The sequence below is a fragment of the Capsella rubella genome, unplaced genomic scaffold, assembly GCF_000375325.1.
Source record: "Capsella rubella cultivar Monte Gargano unplaced genomic scaffold, Caprub1_0 scaffold_5, whole genome shotgun sequence".
Classification (NCBI taxonomy): Eukaryota; Viridiplantae; Streptophyta; class Magnoliopsida; order Brassicales; family Brassicaceae; genus Capsella; species Capsella rubella.
The window spans coordinates 8,876,701-8,899,164 of NW_006238919.1; the positions used below are offsets into that span (position 1 = coordinate 8,876,701).

Consider the following 22,464-nt stretch of genomic DNA (forward strand, 5'->3'; position numbering starts at 1 on the left):
AAGTTTTTTTAATACATTTTTTTCGTGTTCTTGAACAAATTGGGGAATCTGTAAAGCTTAAACTTCTTTTGCATCATTCGTACTTTGTATGTCTTGAATTCGTTCGTTATAAATTTTATAATCTGTAATATGATTGGGCTTTATAAAAAGGTCCATGCAAGGTTTCAATTAGTAATCGACGACACTAACAATTAAACAACATCATCCATCCTATACAATACAAATGTTAAAGATACAAAACATTTCGTCCATTTTCGAAAGCCTTCTTCTAATCCCAAACCCGAACTTCACAAAAGTATTATTCATGCACTTTTTATTTATTTAGTCCAATTCGGTCTAGAAAAAATAATGATTAAAAATAATCAAAAAAAAAAAGAAGAGAATAAAAATACTTTTTTCATCTTTTTTTTTTTTCAATTTTTTTACAGAATACGAGAAACCCTAATAGGCAAACCGTTAGGAAAATCGACGAAAGGAAAAGCAAATGGTTGATCATCTTGTGCTAATTCCCAATCGAACTTAAGAACAAGATGATGAATAAACACAGCCATCTCTAACTTGGCTAGCTCTGAACCAGCACATAGCCTTGGCCCTCCTCCAAACGGCATGTAGTTGTTTCCCCACGTCGAGAAACTACCACCACCACTTCCTGACGCCCCGTTGTTTATCTTCTGCTCTCATATTATAAAAACAAAAAACAAAACCAAAAAAATTAAGTTTGGGACTGAGAAGAAAGAAGAACACGTGCATGTTGGCACCACACCACGTGGGTCATTAATCATCTCTCACGACCTCTTACCTTCCCCACTCACTTCTTCAAACATCATGACTCCCACATTATTCAGTTTTTAAAAAAAAGTATTTGGGAAACTAGTATCATCTCATAATAACATACGACTATATAGTATATAGTTTTCTAATTCGACCGATTTGATTCGATAGTAGTAGTAGACTGTATTTAATTTTAAATCTAAGGACAGGTCAACTTGGAAAAGTCTGATTACACACGTACAAGTCATCGGCCGTGTGAGATCCGTCAAAGCCGTAGTACTATACCATATTCGTCCGTCGAATCTAATCTCTCTACTAACTAGTACAATTTAATTATCAAAGCCCCATGACTAATAAATAACAAAAAAATTAATCAAAGGTCACTATTGTATAAGAATGTTAAGAACAAAGCAAGCTCCTACGTACGTCACTAAAAGACATACCATCCTACTAATTAATTGTCTTCACGTACACTTACAACCAACACGTCTCTCTCTCTCTCTTATTATTACTTTAGTTTCGCATTATTTAATTTTATATGCTTTCATGTGATTAATGATCTATGACGTGTTAAGATCCAACTTTAAAGATAATTATAAATATATGTATACAGTATGTACATGGGTTTTATTGCCAGATTAATCAAATGCATATGCACGTATGACGTATCTGTTCATGCAAATAGATGAAACTATATGTTAATTAATACACTTTTAATTGTTGTTATTACCTGTTGCCATCGCCAAGGATTAAAGAGATTAGGTTGGTCGTAACGAGAATTATCCAAATGTACGGCTGAGATCACCGGTAACACTTTCCACCCACTAGGGATATCGTATCCTTTTTTTCCAACATAGAAAAAAATTAGAAAATATTTAAATTTAATCATCCAATAAGGTTTCAATATTTTTTGGATTTTCATTATTTAAACTGTGTACGTAAAGTTTACCTTTGTACCGAACGTCTTTGAGTGCTTTGCGATGCAAAAACCTAACTACATTTCCCAATCGAAGTGTCTCATTTATAACCTTCACACCAAACAAAAACAATATCAATAATTTTAGTTTTCATCATATTATACAGAAAAATGAAAAATAATTAAAATAAACATACGCATTGAGTAAAGTCCATTTTCTTGTAATCATCCCAATTCAATTCTGACTCTCCTAGTTCCTTCTTCGCCCTCGCGATCTCAAGATGCTCTTCCTTCAAAAAGTTTAATTCAATAAACATTAATTAGTGATAATTAAGAATATAAAGTTTCTTTATCGTACACTTATATAGTGATACGTAACAGTTTTGGTAACTAGTAAATAACTGTTTCCCTATAATTAAAACTTACCCTAAGCTCTTGAACGGCTGTAGGGCAAGCTTGCAAGAAGAAGATAGCGAGAGCAATGGCGACAGAAGAAGTCTCATGTCCGGCGAACAACAAACTAAGAATGAGATCGAGGATTTGCTCAGTCGAAAGATTCGAATGTTTCAAAACCCATCCCAAAAGATCATCGTCTGTTCTATGTTTCCTCACATGATCACTCTTACTCATCTCTGCTTCATCCTCTGTTCTCACTTCTTCTTCTTCTTGATCTTCTTCCTTAATCTCTGCTTTCCTCTCTTCCATTTTCCTCTCAATAAACTTTAGTATCGTCGCTCGTGACTGTACAATCGTTTCAGAGTTTTTCAATTAATTAAAAAAAAAAAAAAACACAACCTATAATGAAAGGTTGTGTCTTGAACAGCAATTAAATGTACCTGGAGGGCTTTACGATAAGCAGTTCCGGGGAGATTGAGAGGAGCAGAGACAACACCTTTCATGAAAGTTACATACTCTTTCTTTAATTGCTCTGTTTCTTCTTCTCCAGGATCCATACTCATTATATGCTTCGCCATTAGATTAAACGTAAACTATTCAAATTAAAACCCAAAGAGTTAGCAAACTCAAACCAATTCGAGCAAGAGAAGAATAAGAAAGAAAAGAAAAGAAAAAAAAAAACCTTTTTGGCCTCATCTTGAGCAGAGAAAACAGAGTGTTGTTGCCAAGAATCAAGAACAAACAAAGTGTGTCTCTCAACGTCTTTAAGAAGAATGGTTTTAAGACGAGCGTGGCTCAAGAAGTTAAGAGAGATACTTCTCATGTCTCTATGCATGTCCCCAACAAGAACAAGCATCGACCATTTCCCAAGAATCCCACCGATACTTCGAGGGTAACTACATTCAAATAGCCTCCCTTCGTTTTGTAATATGAATCTGTTAAGTCCAGCATCAGCTGATACGATCGTTGGTTCTCCAAACAAATTCGATCTATATATCTTTCCATACCTGTTTAAGAACAAAAAAAAAGGTTAAATTTTCAAAAAAGAAAAAGAGGATCTTTTTTGTTTTTTTTTTGTTTTGGATGTGTTTATACTTGGAGATATGTTGTTGCATGAAGTCACCAAGAGTTGTGGCGGAGTAAGGTTTGAGATAACCAATGGTTTCACCAAGAAATGGCCAACCGGATTGACCCGGAGGGAGATTGAATCTTGTTCTACTTCGTCTCTTCAAGAGGATCAAGAAGAGGAGAAGAGACAAAAGCGATGGGAGAAGAAGAAGAGGCAAGAGAGTATGATGCTCTGTTTCGAACATGGAGCTTCTCTCTCTATCTCTCTATGTCTCTCTAAAAATGCTTTGTTGTAAGTAGCTTTTAAGATTGGGAATCGGACCTCTACTGAAAAAGGGAGCTTCTGTTTGTAAGAGGATGGTTTTTAAAGAAGTCAGAAAAAAAAAAAGATATAAGTATAATTCCTTTGTTATATCATCGTCATTATATAAATTAAAATCTTACAATTAAGCTTAAACCTAACCAATGAGCTTCCTCGCTTTTGTTTTCTTCATTACTTTTGTTGCCCTCGATATGCTCCTTTTCTATTTATTTAACTTTTACTTATTCTATAATTAACAAAAACAAAAGTTGCAGAAAGCTGCGATGCTAAACATTGTTTAACAGCTAATATTATATCGTTATTATTATTTTGGATATAATTCATATAATTATACTTAAATTAATCGTCTTTCACCATTGGTAGAATAGAGAAGAAGGAGAAGTAATTATCTGATGATCCAAGTGTGAATATATATTTGTTTGTTAGTTAATTAATAAACCCATTCGTGCTAATTAATTATAAAAAGAGTTCCCTTTGATAAATGCTGCCAAAACTCAGAAGAAGGAGAATCCCAGGAAGTCCGGTACGGTCACCATCGGGTTTATAGAAAAAGGGAATACCAAAAGTACCCTTGAAAGAAGGGGAAAGGGAGGGATCACGAGTAGGGGTAGAACAGTGAAAAATATTGTCAGAAGGACCCCTACACGAGCGTGCGGTCAAAGACAGAGTTATTAGATTATTACCGAACTGGACAGTCAAACCCGTAGACTTTTTTGGCTTTTGTCTTTTTTTGCCCATCAACAGTCACCCACATTTACTTGGATTTTTTATTTTATTTTTAATAATAAAAGTGAATGAAGATACTAGTTTAATGAAGATTTTTTTAGTTTTCATTTTTATTGTTGTCCCAATTCTGAATCGCACCATGCATTATTAATTACACCTACACTAAATAGCATCTTGTGAACGGGTATAGGCTATATAGTTTTTAGTTTTTTCGTGAGATGGAGTATGTATTATATGTATATTTTATATGAGATATTGTAATTCAGTTTATTATAACTTCAAGATGTTTTTAACTAAATTGTACCTGTAGTACTTTTAATGTGGTTAAGTATAATTATGAGTAAAGTAAATTTTGAGTTAGTTGAGACTATGCATATATTTAGTTTCATTTTGTTATTGCGTGGATAAGTATAATACTTTACAGAACTAAGTGTTACATTTGAAGGGTTATTGTTTCTGAACAAAAAGAAAAAGAAAAAAAAAACATTTAAAAGTCATTTTCATGGTTAAAATAATAATCAGTTGTTGCATTTTCTTTATCTTGTCTCTCAAAAATCCTTTAGAATATGGGTTTCATTTTAATAATTTTTTCCTTAAGATTCGAAATCTTAATTTTTGTTATAAATTACATAGAAATGTAATACTCAACTGTTTCTTTCTATGAATAACAGCATTGAAGTCCTAGATTTATTGTTTGCAGAAAAAATTGACTATCACAGTTGTAGAGGCTGTCATTACGGCCACAAGAACATATGGTAAATATTAGTACAGCATGTAAAATATACTAATAACCATATTTTCTCAATGAGAAAAAGGGTTATATTATAATTCTTTAAACTTCTAATCTTGCAACACTTCATGGCATCGCGACTATATGATCCAAAACTTGAGTCCTCGATAGTTAAATATTTATAAGTAGGAAAAAGAATGAGATTAAATTGAAACATCCAAAAATGTAATATGAATAACTATCCGTCTCAATGGTTAATTCAACTGTTGTATTATGGTTACATTAATTCATTAATATAAATTATATTTTAATAGAAAAAAATTACATATAGTATATAATAAAAAATAAGTTATTAAATTTCCAACATATTAAATAGAATTCCAACTAACAATAAATATGTTAAAGATGCATTAAAGAAAGCAATTTAATAGTTGCAGATGGTTACACGCTTGTAGAGGTCTTCGAAACTGTAACCCAAAAAGATCTATGCATTTTAAGATCATTGAATGGGAATCCAAGAAAAAAAAATTTAAACAAACGACAAAAATAAAATATCGTTTTCCCTTTTGTTTTTGTTTTTATTGTTGACCAACAAAGAATGAAATTGCAATGTCCTTTTAAGTTTTAACAATACGGTCCCATAATTATTACCACGCGTGTGAATTTCATTTTCAACATCAAATTAGTACTATTCTTCTTCTACTCTCTAGCTAAATACCCAAAAAAGTCTTTAGCTAATACCATACGTGAAAGGTATATCATACCATATATGGATAATATTGAAACTTCTCCTGTGTAAACATCACACGCATTAGTGTTTTTTCTGTTCGTATATTAAACTCTTCTTGATTAAATTTGTTTTCCAGTAATTTCGTATCTACTATCAAGGTTCGAGTATATCAATATTTGAACAAAAGTTTATTCATTTTTGTGATATATCCAGAAGAATATTAGTTTTAAGAGAAACGAAAGCAAAAATATGCTTTTAAACAAAGTTTTATATTATGAAATACCTGGAACATATAATGAGATTGGCTAATATATTGTAAAAAGTATATACTATATAAATTTCAAAATCGTTATCGGAAAATTTTAACGAATATCTAGAAAATCCAAATAGGGTCGATATTGATTGTGAGAGAAAGCTGGCAGGGACCATTATTCCACAACCTTTTGGTTGTCACCTCTTATTCTCTCTTTGATAATTATTCACGTACTCCATGGGTCACTACTCTTTCTCTTTACTTATATATATTTTTCGTTTTTTTTTTCCTTTCAATATACACACCCTTTGTTAAATAATAATACTAATAATATATACGCTTTCGTTTTCTTTTTAATACAATTTGCTGGATTAGCAATAAGAATCCTAATCATTATTGAAATCGAAACTTGAAAATAAAATACTCGTAAGAAAATCTTCATTATAACCAAAGAAATGTCACTATGATTGGACATATCAAAGTAAACCTAATCCAGAACAATATACTATATATATATCGAAATTTGTTTTGTTTTGCTTTCTTGAGTCATACCGAAATGTTTAAACTTCGATCAGTACTCTATTTTGAGATATACACAAAAGAGAGAAGGAAAAAGAAAACTAAAGCATCGCCAAACTAATTTATATATACCAAAAAATTAGATATTTGGTTATAAGAGTATAAATATATAGTTTTAAAAAAAAAAAGATGAATAGTTACTTTTAAATGTTTTGTCAGTGACATCAGCATTATAATACTTTAATGATCTTTTAATCCAAATAGCAAACTCAAATCATGTGAACCGAATGTAGTATAACCAGAAGAAAATGTAATTCTAGCTTCAAACCGAACCCAACGGTACTCTCAAACAAAGTCACAAAGCTATAAAGGTATACATAGGTGATATCAAAAAAAAAAAGAAGGTATATATAGGTTTTTGCTTCTGATTTGATCCGGTTAATCCGATATTTGTAGACCGACTTCAGTTATGTAAACCGCAATAAATCCGATTTGGGAAGATTAATGAAATATTTTATGAGAAAAAAGGAAAATATAAATTCGCATAGCTACTATCTAAGTTTTGCAGCGGTTTCGATTTTAACCACTATTTTATTTCCATGTATACGTAAATCGTACATGTGTTCGTTAACATACGCGTACGTGTGATAAATACGCATGTAAAATATATACGTAAATGCATGGATCATGCTGTATTGACTTACTTATACTATTTTACAAGCCGTATTTGAGAGTATATTGACTTGTAACTTTTAGTTTTGTCGGCGACTTGCAACTTAGTGGACATATAAAATTTTGTGGAAAATTTAAGGAATAACAAAGAGAGAAGAAAGAGAGAGATCGTTTTATTTCACCCACCACCTTTCACTATTTCTCAATTGTACGGGTGTGTGTGTGACGATAATATATATACCGGATAATATTTTTTATTGGTTATGTTAAGATGATGACAAAGTCACTAAGCTACAAATCCAAATAGCGATAGTTGTTTGTATGAATTCGAATGTTACCAAATATTGGAAAATCATTTTCTTTCTTTTTGATGGTCGACTTATTGGAAATATATATATAAATCTAAATAAATTTAAAAACATGATTTTGGAAACATATATATATATAGAAGGAGAGAATGATAATGGGGTGATACTTTGAGCACGTCCATGTGTTCACATTATTGCACTTCACGTGCAGTTGCTCGTCCACCAGCTTTCTCCCAATTTCACTTTTTTTTTTTTTTTTTTCGTCTCTCGTTTTATTTCTGTCCTTACACAAAATAAATAAACGATACTACTATATAATATATAATAAGTCAAATTCTGTATTTATTTTCCAATATTCCGTTTTCATAACAATAAACAATTCTATAATAAGTCTCCTTTTAAATTCCGATCTTTTTTTTCCCTTCAAATTCCGTTCTCATGATATGTACACAAACAAACCATATTTAGTTTTACAAGTTTCTCTTTATCATATATTTTTCGTATTTCTAAAAGATTGATATTTAAAAAATTTTACACAAATTAAAAACAACGATTACTATTTTAAAAAATAGATAATTCTATTTTTTCTGAATAAAAGAATATTAACTAATTATAGGTCGATAACAATTATGAAATTCAAATTTATCGATGATTTTTGTTTTTAATTTACAAATATACTAATATTAATTAATTAAAATTTGTAGAATATTAATTTTTGTAGAACAAACAAAAATCTCCAAACATATGACGAAATAGAGTGAATACTAATCAACAACCAACTACAAAAAATATATATATGTATATATAATAGGTTAAAATTTCAGTAACACAAGAAAAAGAAAAAATTTCATTATATATAGGTAAAATGATGTTAAAACAAAATTTCTTATAATTGTGCTTTTTGTTTGTGTGTGTTTGTTTTCTTTTGGGTTTGTAAATTAATGTTAAACAATTTCCTTGTATAATTATTTTAAAGTATGCTATTTTCTTAATATATTGTAGCTTTGAAGATTTCAACTTGTATTTTTTTTTATTGAACAAGAAAACCAGCCTTTTACATTACAAAGATAAGAAAATAATCTAGATTTTGTCTGATAGGTAGTTTAATTTAGTCGATATGAGGTAAGATTTTATAATAGTGAGGTATTTTGTAGAAAGAAGAAGAAAAAGAAAAAAAAAAGAAAAAATGGGAGAAAAAAAGGGCAAGGGGAAGGCACTCGTGCGGGTGCGGGGGGACGTAACGGCGGCCCAATGATTGCCGTAATGGGGCATGCATGAGGTGGGAGATTGACACGTGTCATGTCACACGTGTGGGAAGTGAAAGTGATATGACGAGAAGAAACGAAGAGAAGTGGGCTGTCATATAAATGCTCTCACCAACCGTTTCCTTTAAGCTCTCTCTCTACTTTGTGAACAAAAAACAAAAATACTTTAGTGAAGAAGAAGAAGAAGAAGAACCAAAACTTTTTTGGTTTGTGATCTGACCTCACTTCTCTTCTCTTCTCTTCTCTTATCTCTCCTTAAACCCACCACAGCAGCTAGCTGTCTCTCACGATGATAAGTCAAAACCCTTCATACGGTGCGATGTGTTTTCTAATAATAGCAAATGCTTTTGTTCTTATCAGAAACTTAGAAGTGTAACGTATTTTCTGCAGTTATATCTTCACGTTACCATTATTAAAACATAAATTTTCACCTAATAACTAAACTTTTACTAGTGTTTACGAATTTTTTCAGTGTTTATCCCGTAAAACTATATTCTTAACTTTTATACGTAACAGTAAGGTTCTTAGTTATGTTGCAATATCATAATCCTAACCCTAGTTTTAACTCTCTCTCTTGCCGGTACATGAACTCGAGTCTCTAGTTGACAAAAAAAAAAAAGAACTCGAGTCGAATATATCCTGACCAGCTACACTACATAATATTTGTTCTTGATTCGAGTTACAACAACAGACAGCTTGAAACTTGAACTTTTAATTTGGTTTTTAACTTGTTACCAATTTCTAGACCAAAAGTGTTTTGACGTGTGCGTAATTTGACTTTATAAACACCAAAAAGACTAATAAAAAGGACCATCTAAGTGACTTGATTTTTTATATAATGACTCGGTCTAGTGGTGCATGCATGCGGCTTCTACTAAATAAATCTTGTTTCAATTGTTATAGTTAAGCTGTTCAAACTATTAATTCAAAATCACAAATTACCAAATAGTTTAATTTCTACAACAAACAGAGATTCATCGGTTCAATCACACAAGAATAGTTTTAACATTACATCATTGACAAAGAAATATGAAGATTAAATAACAGATATGTTATAGTTTTCTCATATTAAAGGTGTTTTCAATAGTTTTATTGAAGTTTATTTTGGCATTTAGTACATAATTTGATATATAAATTTCTTTTTTGTCATTTGATTGCCCAAACTTAGAAAAAGACAACGCAATTAATCTAGCTAGTGGTGCACGTAACTGCTAAATCATCTTGGATTCAATTATTTTGTGTGTCGACGACGATCCCATAAATTCGATAAGACTAAACAAAAGTTGACTTTTGTTGACTTAAACTCAAAAAAGTTAAAGAGTCGATCAGAACAAGAGAGATAGAGATGGATGGCTACAACTAAAAGACATAGTAAGAATAGGGATCATCACTATCTCTATCACTCTATCAAATCAGTGTGACAAATTAGAAAATCTCAATCATACAAATACTCGTTAGGTACGTTTCTTTTATTTGATTTTCTTTTGTCCTTTTACTATCTAGAGATTAGATTGATTCCAATCACATATTTTTCGCTTTTCTTTGCATTCTCCTCCCTCGAGTTCTCTCGACCGACAAATATACCTTAAATTAATGCCAACATTTTTATTTTATTTTTACGATCTCTGTCATCACAGATTCTTCCCTTTTCTCTCATGCAACCCACACGCACGCATGCATCATCTATGTTATATAAACCATTTCTTTACCTAGCAAGACAAAAACAAAAACAAAAATGTTGTAGAAAAAAGCATAAATTCGTTCATATATGATCTTATTCTCTGGTTATTTGTAGATAATGAAACAAGTGTACTATTTGAGAATATACCAATGTCTATACCAAGGTTATGAACATAAATTGGAGTCGGCTATATCAGTAAAATCAGTAAATACAGTGAAATCATAGATTATTATTTTTTCTCCTCTAGCTATCGTTCAATACTTCAATATATGACCACTCCTAGCTCTTAAAGGTGAGTTTACTTCAAGATCACTTACACAAACATATGACAATGGTCAAGTTTAAATCTGATTACAGAAGTAGAAATTTTAGGTGAAGATCATGAAGAAGGGGTGCATGGGGGTTCCCCCACATCCACCTATAAAAGTTATGATTGCATTTCAATCATTGCCCACGAGCGCAACCCAACAACACATCGCTCTCTTTCCCTTCAAATTTTCATTTTTTTTTACTTTGCTCGATATAATAAATTATGTATTACAAATACTTTCTCATGCTTTGAATCATATCATCCCACTACTTTTTGGAAACTAGTCATTTGCTCGCAATGTTTGACTCTTTCCCTTATATACTTTTTGTCTTTACCTTTCTCCATTTCAGAAAGGCTTTAGCTAAAATGGCTATGCTACATGAATAATTAAACTGAAATGATAAGTCTAATTCTCTTTTGTAACTCCGAAATATTTATTACATGCTAAGAGAAGGAATTGTATATAGTGTATGTTAATTTTTGAGAAAAAGTATTGAGTGCAGTTAAAAAAAATTTCGACGGATTTGTAACTAAACATATCGCAATGTGAAATTTGTTTTGTGAATAATATAAACATTAGTAAAGGTATTTACATATAAATACATATATACTTTCTTGAAATTTTTTTATCCCGACACGAACCAATTTACTCATTCTTTATAGACAAAACATAATTATGTAATTAAACATTAACAAGAAAAAACATAATCATGTAGAGGAAAAACATAAAGAATAGAAAGAGGAGGCTAAACGTTAAAATAGAAACCCCATGAAGCAAATGCTATTAAGTGAAAAAGAAAACTAAATGTTAACCAACAAAAAGTTAATTGTGTGTGTGGTTAATGGCAAACATTAGTAAGACAAATTCTAGATTGTTATGAAAAAGAAACAATTTTAAATCATGGCTTTTGCATTTGACTGTAGTAAAAAACGACTTTATACATAAAAAATGAAACGACTTCTTATTAAAATTAAAAAAGAAGAAGAGAAGAGAAGAGTGTTGAGTTGTTGCTTGTTGCTTGTTGGACCCTCTACTTAAGGCTTCGCATGGAGTTAACATTATAGCAAATTCCCACTTTTACTTTCGGCTCTGGTCCCTTTCCAGATTTCATTCTCTTGTTTATCATTATTAGTTTTTATCCACCGATTCTATATGTATATGCTTATCATGATTTCACGTTATATTATATATTGTCATTGTTACACTATTATATATTGTTATATAAGAATTTGCTAAGAGATGAAACCAGTTGGGCTGAGATGTGTTTGCGACTATTACTGCTCATGAATGTTAATGGATCACTAAAAAGTCTTCAATTTTTATCACAATGATGTGTTGTTATAACTTGTTATTCCTTTTGATCAAAAAAAATAATAATAATAACTTGTTATTCCTAACAAAAAAAAATGTAAGATGTGTGAATCATCAACATGTATATGTATGTATATAACATTACGAAGTTAAACAAAAAATTACACAAATGATTGGGTCTCTAGGAGCGATGAATTACATTACACAAACGAAGATGATTATTAATCAAAGAAAAATGTAAAGAAGCTAATAAATTATTTGGCTTGCTCTTTATATACATATAGATATTTATACGAATACGACCCTTGAGAGCATGTGTCCCAACTTAAGTAACAAGAGACGTGTTGTGTTTGTTTGTATATTATTGTAACAATATTAATAATATTTATTATGCTGATATAATAGATATGTACTTTAGCACGAAGTGTTTTGACTTTGTGTTTTAGTAATCTTTTCTTTTGAACAAAGAAACCAAGATTTTTATTGTTTGAATTGATATATAAAGACTATATAAATACAATAGATTTTTATTAACAAGATCCGATGTCGTCCAGCGGTTAGGATATCTGGCTTTCACCCAGGAGACCCGGGTTCGATTCCCGGCATCGGAGCTTTTTTTATTGTAATAATAAGGTAGAGTTTGAGATCTTCTATTTTTATATTTTTTAATCGTTTTTTAGATGTTTTAATCATTGATGAAGGGAGTGGATTCTACTCGACAACGACAAGATAGAAACAAAATGTTACAGAGACTTCTTAGTCCCTGTAAACGCCAATGGCGAAAAGAGCAGAGATATCACTAATCAATCTAAAAAGCAGACTCTCAGTGGCAGTCAGAGTCTACCATTTTGCTCAGAGATCTATATTGGGTTTCAACAATTTTTCACTGATCAATTTATCATCCGAAAACATATGAAAGTTAGCAAATAAGTTCAAAGATAACAAACAGAATTGCATAAGTTTGATTCATAGGTAAAAAACAAACAAGATTCTTAAGTTTTAAGGTTTTAAACATGCGGGGATCATCAACGAGCATACTCACGCGACTCTGATCTCTCAGACCGCTTGTACTCGCGCTCATATCTGTAGTCATCTTCCTCCATCTTCTCGTAGCGATGGCCATATCGGTCTGTGTCCACTTGATCGTCTTCATAGTAGCCACGAGTCTCTTTTGGCTCCCCACGTTTCTCTCGGTCATACTCCGCATCCCTCTCACGGGATCTACCTCCACCTTCGTGCTCATATTCACCTCCTTCATAATCTCGCTCCCTCTTTCTACCACGGTCTCGGTCATGATCCCTTGAAGAACGATCCCGTCCCCTGTCACGGTCACGGCGGTCTCTGTCTCCTCTATCACGTGTCCGTTCGCGATCACGTCTGCTGTCTCTACCTCCTTGGTCCCGGTCTCTGTGATGCTTATCCTCTCTCGGCCTATCACGAGACCGCTCTCGAGGTTGTTCATGAGACAGCTCACGAGACCTTTCTCGCTCCCTTTCTTTTCCCTTTTCCCGAGATTTCTCACTGGAGACAAGGCCACAACATTATCAATACAATATCAGTCACAAGGCAAAATAGTTTGGAACAAATGAAAAATATCTTTACCGCTCCTCCCGTGGTCTTGATGGCTCCTCTGACTGTGAGGTTCTTCCTTGTGGTTGTTGGTCCCCAACAACGTCTTCACCACCACCGACTCTTGAGGTCCCAAGTCCACCGCCAAGCCTGCGTGGACGCCAGTTTGGAACAGTTCTACCTCTCTCGACATCAACCAAAACTCTTCTACCGTCAATCTTTTGTCCATCAGCTTGTTTATATGCAGCTGTGAGAAGAGAACAAAACACAATGCAAAAATCAGTAAAAACGAGCAAACATCTCAGGGAGACAAGTAAAAAGGTCGAAAGAAAACAGATACGATCAGACCTTTCATGTCACGGGTGTGCATGTACTCAATGAAAGCATATCCTTTGGGTTTATTGGTCAGCTTGTCAGCCACTAAATGAACCTGAGAAGTTTTAGAAGAGAACATTAATAAATCAAAACATGTGAGAATAAATCAGTTTTCAGATCAACGTGTTTCAAAATCAAACAAACATGCAGCTCTATAAGGCAGGGCAACCTTTATGTTGTGTCCAAATCCGAGAATGTCACCACCCACATCAAGAATTGGCAGAAAAATGGATGAATTGCAGCAAATTTACCATTTCTGAAGGGTCTAATAAACAACCCCTTACCAGGGTATTGAAACTTAGATAACTAGAAATGTATTAAAAAGTGAACCAGATCACCTTCTTAGTAGCCCAAGTCCCAGATACTGAATATTTATAGATTTAAAGACAGGAGAAGGGAGAAGGTTTCTGATACTTACGACTCCAACTATTAACACTGTAAAGAGCATAACCTTGGTTGCTTGAAAATAAAGAGCTTACATACACTGCCTCCTTTGCAGGATGAAGCATTTTCTTTGGAACAGAATGGCTTTGGAAGATGGACGAAAATATTATAATTTACTTACCAGGATGAGTTGAGGTCATTACAGATTCTGAAACAAAAAACCTAATTGACTAGGTAAACCATGGGCCTACAACCTCTATATCATAGTAAAAGGATAGTGTATTTGTTCACTAATGGGACAAGGAAATAAAAGCAAGTATACCAGGTTGTGCGCCAAAAACATCTCAAGCAAACACCTAGGATAAAGGTTTGTGACATTATACGAGATGCATATTCAGTCATTTGAGAAATTCTAAACGACTTGATGGCTTTACAAATTACACGGTCTAAAGAAGGCATGCACATTAATTCAAAAGTAGAATGGCATTTTGGATATAGCACAAAAGATGCAAGCTTATAAGGGACTGAAAATTTATAGCCTTGACGACTTCTGTTCATAAAACTTAACTTATTGAGCAAAGAGCTCGAGAGAAGGAACCATTTATTACAAACTCTTACCGAACCCGCAAGGAAATGCTCAGAATAACTTACCCGTTTAATTGGTCCATAAGATTCAAACTCCCTTTTAATCTTACTCTCAGAGGATTCGTAGTTCTGCAAGACGATACAGACTAAAGTTAAGCAAACTATAAATCAACTGTCTTGCAAAAGTCATTCAACAAAAGAAATAAGAAGCAGAACTTACAAGTCTTGAAACGAACAATGTCTTGTATGGATCTCCAGTGGCATTTGGATCATTACTAGGGTCGTCTGCAAACAAAAATTCTAATTAACTTGGAATCCTCAAACCTAAGAGGGCTTTAAATGGAAACATATAGTAGATTACATTTCTTCAAGTCCTCAGCAGCCTTTTCGACACCTTTCTCCAGTCGTAGTTTATGAATTCGCTCCCTTTTCTGTGACTGGACCGTTAATAAAAAACACACGACTATAAGAAACTGAATTCAGTAAAAGCTGGCATAATTAAAACAATTCAATGTGGATCATACAGGTAATTCAACTTCTGGCTTAGGTGGAGCGTATTCTGGATCCCCAGGCTTAGCAAAGTTACTCACAAACTGAGCCATACCTAAAATGAATGCACAAGACAAAATCAAATCTAGAGCTTGTGATAATAAAGTTAAAACACAACAAGATAGACAAGTTCAGACCTGTATAAGGCGGGCACTTTCTCTTCTCCGGTGGTGGTTTGTACTCCAATGGCGGACGTGGCTCAAATAGTTTTAAGAGATTGTTTGTTAAGCCAGTAGGGTGGCTTTGACCCATCTGCAATACATAAGGGACACAATTATATACCCACACTAAAGCAACAAGAAATCTTCCCTGATCAAGCCTTACATCAATCAGAGTATCAGACTGGTTACAAACTCAAGATCAATACAATCAATCATATAACCAAGATACCCAAGTGGTACAGAGCAATCGAATATAGAACCGAAGCAAGTATCAAACGAGTTGAGTATACAATTGAAGAAGTAGACCCATTAGATAGACCTAGAAGACAACGAATACTAAAATCTACAGAGAAGGAGTAAATTAACAAGAGTAAATCACGGATTCAGCGAATTTGAGATAAGAGACGAACCAGCTTGAGCTGAAGAACACTGGCTCTGTTCTGAGCTTTAGGGCGCGCCTGAACGGCGGCGTTTTGGATACGCATAAAAGGATCACCGGAGTCTCCCATGGCGAAAAGAGATCTCGGAGCTCTGCTAGGGTTTTTTGCAGGTGGTGGAAGCGGATGGAGGATTTGCAGAGACAATCAAACAATATTTAACAAAACCCAAATAATTCCTAAACCGGATTTTGGTTATTGAAAAACCGGGTGGAAGAGATCTGCTAGATAATGAATGTCAAAACGACGCTGTGTTGGCATAAGCGCTCACACTCAAACCCTCTTACTGAACAAGAGAGTTCTCCACTTACTGTTGTTTCAAACAACTTGTTTGATATGTAACAAGGTTAAGAATTCTTTATATTTTTTTATTGTTTTGTGAGTTTGTCATTCATATTGAGATTTTGGATGAGAAATGTACGTTTAATTCAAACACAGCTTTTTAAAACATTGTTACATCAGCATATATTACGTAAAAGCCTTGAGAGTAAAATTAAAAAATCAGTTTTGTGCTTCAAGTGAAGTGAACAAACTCTCTCTAACATGGCGCTGTAAAATCTATACATGTGGTGGTCTTAGATGATTGATTGAGCTTATAACATGAAACTTATATTTAAGAATTTACTAGGTTTATGAGCATTCGAAGTTAAAAAAAATTATATGAATGATGATAAGAAATGAAAAAAATTACTATGTTTTCCAAACATTAAATTTAAGTTGTTCACATGAACTAACACATAGCATAAAGTATTTAATAATTAAAAATTTAATTATTTTGTTAGTAACAAACCATACTTTATAACTCAGAGCATTATAAATACAAAATCTGAAAACTAACTAATAGTTAAGCTATTTTAATTACGAAGTTGTGATATCCTCTCCCAGATAATATATATTAACCACATAAACGTTGTCAAGCTATTTGGGATGTTGTCTCGAGACTGAAGTGTCTACTTTGATCAATGAGTTTGTTTTCTACAGAGACCTTTCTAACTTTCTTCATCGGTCATGGGAGCTGTGCTTCTACGTACATCTTGTCGTATGTCGCTAAGGCCTTGACCAACCTGAACTCTGACACCTCTATCAAAAACTATTCGAAATATAATCTCAAATATTTTACAAATAATCCACACACATTAATTCTGAAAATTTTATAAAATTTCAAAATTATCAAGATTATGATACATAGATGGTTAAATTTAAATTCATGATTGAGTAACAATCATGTTTCTCTAACTTCTTTTTTTGTTGTAATTGTTGTGTATAAATTTTGTTAGCTAAAATACTAGAGATGGATGTAAAATGTTTAGAAGTGTGAAGAAAAACTTGTAGAAATGGAGTAATAATCACCATCTCTTATTTTATCTGCAATTAAATGATTCCATACTCAATTTCATTAAAAAGGAAAGAAGAAATTTGTATATGCAATAAATTAGCAAAAGATATGGAATTCTAAAGCATAATTAATGCTTAAACCACATTTTTGACATCGCTTCTTATGCTTCTAATGTTTTTAAAATCTATAAGAGAAAAGCACACAATCAACTGAATAAATCAAAAAAATTAAAATAAATAATAATACATAACATGAGAATGTAATTAAAACAATTAACCAAGTTGAGAACAAAAACTAGTTCTTCACTTCCAGAAACTTGTTACGCTTAAGAATAAATATTTTATATTACTACCTTTTCATACTGTTATTTATAAAATGCTAAACGGATTGTTATAAAAAAAACTGAATTAGTTAGTTGTTTCTCTAACTGAATATGAATGTATGTTAAAAGTTAAGACAAATATATGTAATATAATGTGGTAATGTTCAATGTTTCAAATTCTTTTGATGAATGTTAAAACTAATATTGTTGCTTTGTAATTTATTTAGATGTTATCATGTAATCACATCTATTAGCTAACTGGGGAATTCATATTAGCTGATTAGTTAGTAATTGGTTTACACTTGGTTTCGATCAACGATTCAAACCGGACCGGATATTTAATGACTTCTGAATATGAAAGTATGTTAAAAGTTAAAGCAAATATATGTAATATAATGTGGTTATGTTCGTCGTTTCAAAACCTTTTAATGAATGTTAAAACTAATATTGTTGCTTTGTAATTTATTTATCTTGTTTAGCCTTAAATGTTCCTTAGGTGTGATCATGTAATCACATCTACAGTAAAACCTCTATAAATTAATAATCGATAAATTAATAATCTCTATAAATTAATAAATTTCTCCGGTCCCAAGTTGGGACCAGTATAATTTTAGACACGTTTTAATAAAATAATAAAATAATATTTTTTTAAAAAATCTTTTATAAATATATGGTCCCATCAATATTATAAATTAATAATTAGGTAAAATTTTCAAAATATATGTATATATAGACACATTAGTTTTTGTTAGAGTTTATTTTTAATATTTTACTATATCAAAAATTTTTAGCATGTCTTTCAAAGGATAATAATTATTATTTTCTTTGTAATTGATTATATAAAATACTTATTATCATGATTTAATCTTAGTTTTAAATATTTTTTGAAAAACTTTCCAAATTAGGAAAATGTCTCTATAAATTAATAATTTTTAATTTATCGATAAATTAAAACCTCTATAAATTAATAGATTTTCATGGTACCAACATTATTAATTTATAGAGGTTTTACTGTATTAGCTAAGGCAAAAAAACTATTTAGGAACTTGGGGAATTCATTTTCTGTTATGTGTAGTGTGTTGATTAGTTAGTAATTGGTTTACACTTGGTTTCGATCAACGATTTATTCAAACCGGACCGGATATTGAATCGAATGTGACTTCTGATAAAAATTATTAATTGACACTTTGTTTATACGACATTACACGTGGCTAACCAAAACACTGGTCACTAGGAAGTGGACCAGGAATCGACCCATTACCCAAGAACTGAAGACCGAACACCACAAGAATGGCTAGAACCGACAGATACGACAATCCTTCCACAGCGCCCAACAAACCATACGGCCCATTTGGCAGACCCGACCCGGTTTTTGTTTTAGTGTAGAGAGACCAACCAACGATGCCAACCACCACCAAGTAGCTCACACCTTCCAACGCTCCGATTGAACCAGCCGGTCCTGGAGGTAAGCCACACCCCGTGGTCTTCAGAGTGTAGAGGGACCATCCGATAACCGGCGTCGACACTAAACCACCGGCTACAGCTGCCGTCTCCAAAAATCCACCAGAGTCAGTATTGTCCTTGGCCTTTGCTACGACTCCCCTACATGACGGCTTAATTGATCGCCGGATTAAATTTCCTCGGTACAATGACGGAGGTAGAGAGGCAGAGATCGGAGATACTAGAAGCATTTTAAGAGAGAGAGAGAGAGAAGGTAAGAGTGTGAGAAAGATTGGATTCTGAACTCTCCCCAGTTACCACACAAAATAGCAAAATTCTCTACATAAGCTTTTAAGGAAGCCTTGACGACCGTTTGATCTTAATGCATCATCACACACACTACGACAATCCTAGCAAAACCATCCTGACCAATCATTGTACGACAAGTGTAAGTGTAATGGTCTAATGGATGTAAAACAAAAGACTGATATAACTCAAAAGATTTATCCACATAAGCATCTTACAAGACCCTCTAACAGAGAAACAAGGTCTCCCAAACTCTCTTCCTTTGGTCTCTTTTTTTTTTTCTAGTTTTTGTTGTTTTTTCTTTCCCTCCATAAAGTGGGGTTTCTAAAAGGGCGGTAAATCCAAGCTGAGTAACCGTCATTTGAAAATGCACCAGCCTGACCATAACTGACATTTTGAACATTCAGATATAGCCGCCCTATTCCAGAAGGGGCAGAGCTTCTTCTCCATCTAATACTCAGCAAACTAGAGATTCTGATCTGTAATAATATGTGTCCTGTTCAGCCTTCCTCATCGTCAACACCATCATCATCGTCGTCATCATCATCATCGTCATCATCATCATCCTCACCATCATCATCATCATCTCGTTTTCTCTTTGAGCGAGATGATGATGGCAAGGACTGGTCAGGGATTGGCAGGTCATTTTCAACTTCTTCTTCTTCATCCGGATCGATGTCCTCATTGATTGGCTCAATGTCACTACCCACAACATCATGATCCTCTACTTGAGACACTGGCTGAACAAGGTACCCTTCACCTGATTCTTCATCCTATCAAAATCATCAAACTCTAAGTTAGCACTAAACACATAAGCAAGAATTTGACAAATCAGAAATTTACGCTTGGAAACATTCTAGCATAAAATAGGGTCAACTTTGGCTTTGATTTTCTTTACATAACACAACAGGGTTTACTGTAAACCTAACCTGGTACTTTATGCTAATACGACATGGTTCACTGTAAATCTAACCTGATATTTAATGCAGCAAACAACCCAATGCAAGACAGGACTGATATTCTAAACCAGCAGGAACTATAGATTGATCCTAAAGTACCATCTTAAATGTCCACTACCAATCACCAAAGTTTTAACATCAATCTACTAATGGCAGCAGGAAAGTGAACTCAGGCATAATTGCAAAATGAATGGCAAGTCTATCAAGAACCAATCTGCAGAACTACGAATCAGTTGAAAAGAACAAGAAAAAATTAGTGAAACCCAAGTTCATATATCAAAGTGCAAAACATTTGCAAGTACCAAGTATCTCACCTCATCTTCACCATCATCATCTTCATCCCCAAACTCCCCATCATCCTCAACCCCTTGGTCATCTTCCCCAGTCTCTCCATCACCATCTTCATCATCATCTCCTTGCTCATGCCCATCAATCTCTCCTGCGTTCATCAACCTGCCTGTAGTCCCTGACCCACCAAGACCACGATCAGCATTATCAACTTCCTCTTCCTCCTCATCCTCTTCGTCATCTTCTTCATCATCAACCCCATCTTCCTCATTATCACTATCTTCAATTTCATGCACCTCAACTACATCATTATCTTCCCCTACTTCCTCCTCATCAATCTCCTCCCCAGACTCACTATCATCCCCATCATCTTCCCCAACTTCTTCCCCATTTACAGCTTGAAGACGGAATCCATTAGGCCGATAACTCGTCCCATTCACTCCAGCAGCCTGCTCTGACTCATCATCCTCTGCATCACTCTCTTCATCCTCATCAACATCCACAACCCCATCTAGCCTTTCACTATGGCCATTACTCATCCAAGGAGCTTCTGTTCTCTCATCTCCATCAATCTCTCCACTTCCAGGATCCTCCTCGTCACCTTCCTCCTCCTCCTCTTCATCCTCCTCATCTTCCTCATCATCTTCATCATCAGATTCAGGCCTCTCATTCCCTTCAGCATCCGTCTTATCTAAATACTTCAAAGTTTTAATCAACCCAAAAACCCTAGATCGATAATCCTTAACCCTAGTCACAGGACACTCATACAGATCAAGAGAGACAAGCTTCAGCTCAGCCAAAGGAGCTAGATCCTCAACAAACTGGATCCGGTTATTGGACAAATCCAAATCACGGAGCGAATCAAGCCCAGCTTCAACGAGAAACTCCAAACCCACAGTGATCCGATTATCAGATAAGATCAGCTTCTGTAGATTACCAAGCTTTGGGAACTGCTCAAGCGAAGAAACACCGATGTTAGCTACAGAAAGATGCTGAAGATTCTGAAACCTCTCGAGAACACTAGGCGGTGGTAAACGTCCCTGAACGCATTTCACAGCACCATCAAGTGTTAGCGTCCGTGTAGCTAACCTATCCGTTTGACCATCTAGAGCCGCTTCCACAGCTCTTTCCCAAATCTCATCCATCAAACAAAAATAAAACCAAACCCACCTTTCAAATAGCTCACAGCACACCGCGATGTAAACGTATTCACCTCCCTCTCTCTGAAACAGAGAACACAGCAGCTATCGAAACTCGCGGAGAAGAAGGTTTCACAACACAGCGAAAAAGGTAAAAAAACAGCGAAATCTCGATGAAGCGTAAGAGTTTGATTAAGAGAACAGAGAATCGAGAAAAAGCAGAAAAGCCCCTCTTTTGAAAACCGAAACCCTAATTTGTACGGTCACCACCCAGTCGCCACTAAAACCTCGTGAGGAAGACGAAAACCTAACATTTTGTTTGGGCTCTCTTCTTAATTGATTGAGAAACCCGGGTCGGGTCGGGTCGGGTCAAAAAGATGGGAGACGGGTGGGTGGTTTTGTAGAATTATTGTGCGAGTTATCAAAACGCGTTGATAACCGTTGGATTGAGATGTGAAGGATCGATGACGTGGCGAAACGGAAGGTGTAGATTGAAATAGTTTTGTTTTTTTGGTTGTGTAGAAAAAGTTCGACACGTCTCTGTTTTGTGCAACTAATTGTGGACCCTTTTGTTTGACATATTTACCAAAAACGCCATTATCGTTTTTTTTCTTTCTTTCTTTCATTCAAAGATG

General features: G+C 33.8%; 4 protein-coding genes and 1 non-coding gene across 5 annotated transcripts; 1 reads left to right on the forward strand and 4 right to left on the reverse strand.

Moving 5' to 3' along the window:
* Window positions 1-286: 286 nt before the first annotated feature.
* Window positions 287-3,491, reverse strand: LOC17885187 (cytochrome P450 90B1). Its single transcript, XM_006290866.2, has 8 exons — window positions 3,179-3,491; window positions 2,766-3,090; window positions 2,524-2,676; window positions 2,114-2,428; window positions 1,885-1,977; window positions 1,721-1,799; window positions 1,502-1,611; window positions 287-671 (listed from the first exon to the last, which is right to left on the reverse strand). Exons 1-8 carry the CDS (start codon window positions 3,394-3,396, stop codon window positions 423-425), a joined length of 1,542 nt encoding a protein of 513 aa, XP_006290928.1. The 5' UTR covers window positions 3,397-3,491; the 3' UTR covers window positions 287-422.
* A 9,027-nt stretch (window positions 3,492-12,518) lies between these two features.
* TRNAE-UUC lies at window positions 12,519-12,590 on the forward strand. The gene has a single exon. It is a non-coding gene; the product is annotated as a tRNA-Glu (tRNA).
* Window positions 12,591-12,842: 252 nt separating this feature from the next.
* Window positions 12,843-16,168, reverse strand: LOC17884936 (U1 small nuclear ribonucleoprotein 70 kDa). Its single transcript, XM_006290336.2, has 9 exons — window positions 16,013-16,168; window positions 15,579-15,693; window positions 15,417-15,496; window positions 15,254-15,329; window positions 15,113-15,177; window positions 14,959-15,021; window positions 13,897-13,978; window positions 13,582-13,795; window positions 12,843-13,500 (listed from the first exon to the last, which is right to left on the reverse strand). Exons 1-9 carry the CDS (start codon window positions 16,109-16,111, stop codon window positions 13,005-13,007), a joined length of 1,290 nt encoding a protein of 429 aa, XP_006290398.1. The 5' UTR covers window positions 16,112-16,168; the 3' UTR covers window positions 12,843-13,004.
* A 2,673-nt stretch (window positions 16,169-18,841) lies between these two features.
* Window positions 18,842-19,497, reverse strand: LOC17885044. Its single transcript, XM_006292574.2, has one exon. The coding sequence runs from the start codon at window positions 19,386-19,388 to the stop codon at window positions 18,909-18,911; it is 480 nt and encodes a 159-aa protein (XP_006292636.1). The 5' UTR covers window positions 19,389-19,497; the 3' UTR covers window positions 18,842-18,908.
* A 110-nt stretch (window positions 19,498-19,607) lies between these two features.
* LOC111830431 (acidic leucine-rich nuclear phosphoprotein 32-related protein) lies at window positions 19,608-22,127 on the reverse strand. Its single transcript, XM_023782259.1, has 2 exons — window positions 20,717-22,127; window positions 19,608-20,216 (listed from the first exon to the last, which is right to left on the reverse strand). The coding sequence occupies exons 1-2, from the start codon at window positions 21,833-21,835 to the stop codon at window positions 19,944-19,946; spliced, it is 1,392 nt and encodes a 463-aa protein (XP_023638027.1). The 5' UTR covers window positions 21,836-22,127; the 3' UTR covers window positions 19,608-19,943.
* Between the last annotated feature and the right edge of the window lie 337 nt (window positions 22,128-22,464).

Excerpts from the sequence above, each read along its gene's own strand:
- LOC111830431 (XM_023782259.1), bottom strand. The coding sequence starts at position 21,835 with ATGGATGAGATTTGGGAAAGAGCTGTGGAAGCGGCTCTAGATGGTCAA. Across the intron at positions 20,217-20,716 it reads ATGATGATGGTGAAGATGAG|GATGAAGAATCAGGTGAAGG; the intron begins GTGAGATACTTG and ends TGATTTTGATAG.
- LOC17885044 (XM_006292574.2), bottom strand. The coding sequence starts at position 19,388 with ATGCTTCTAGTATCTCCGATCTCTGCCTCTCTACCTCCGTCATTGTAC.
- LOC17885187 (XM_006290866.2), bottom strand. The coding sequence starts at position 3,396 with ATGTTCGAAACAGAGCATCATACTCTCTTGCCTCTTCTTCTTCTCCCA. Across the intron at positions 1,612-1,720 it reads CAAAGACGTTCGGTACAAAG|GATACGATATCCCTAGTGGG; the intron begins GTAAACTTTACG and ends TTGGAAAAAAAG. Across the intron at positions 672-1,501 it reads ATCCTTGGCGATGGCAACAG|AAGATAAACAACGGGGCGTC; the intron begins GTAATAACAACA and ends ATATGAGAGCAG.
- LOC17884936 (XM_006290336.2), bottom strand. The coding sequence starts at position 16,111 with ATGGGAGACTCCGGTGATCCTTTTATGCGTATCCAAAACGCCGCCGTT. Across the intron at positions 15,178-15,253 it reads TGCTGAGGACTTGAAGAAAT|ACGACCCTAGTAATGATCCA; the intron begins GTAATCTACTAT and ends TTTTGTTTGCAG. Across the intron at positions 13,979-14,958 it reads CTTATGGACCAATTAAACGG|GTTCATTTAGTGGCTGACAA; the intron begins GTAAGTTATTCT and ends AAAACTTCTCAG.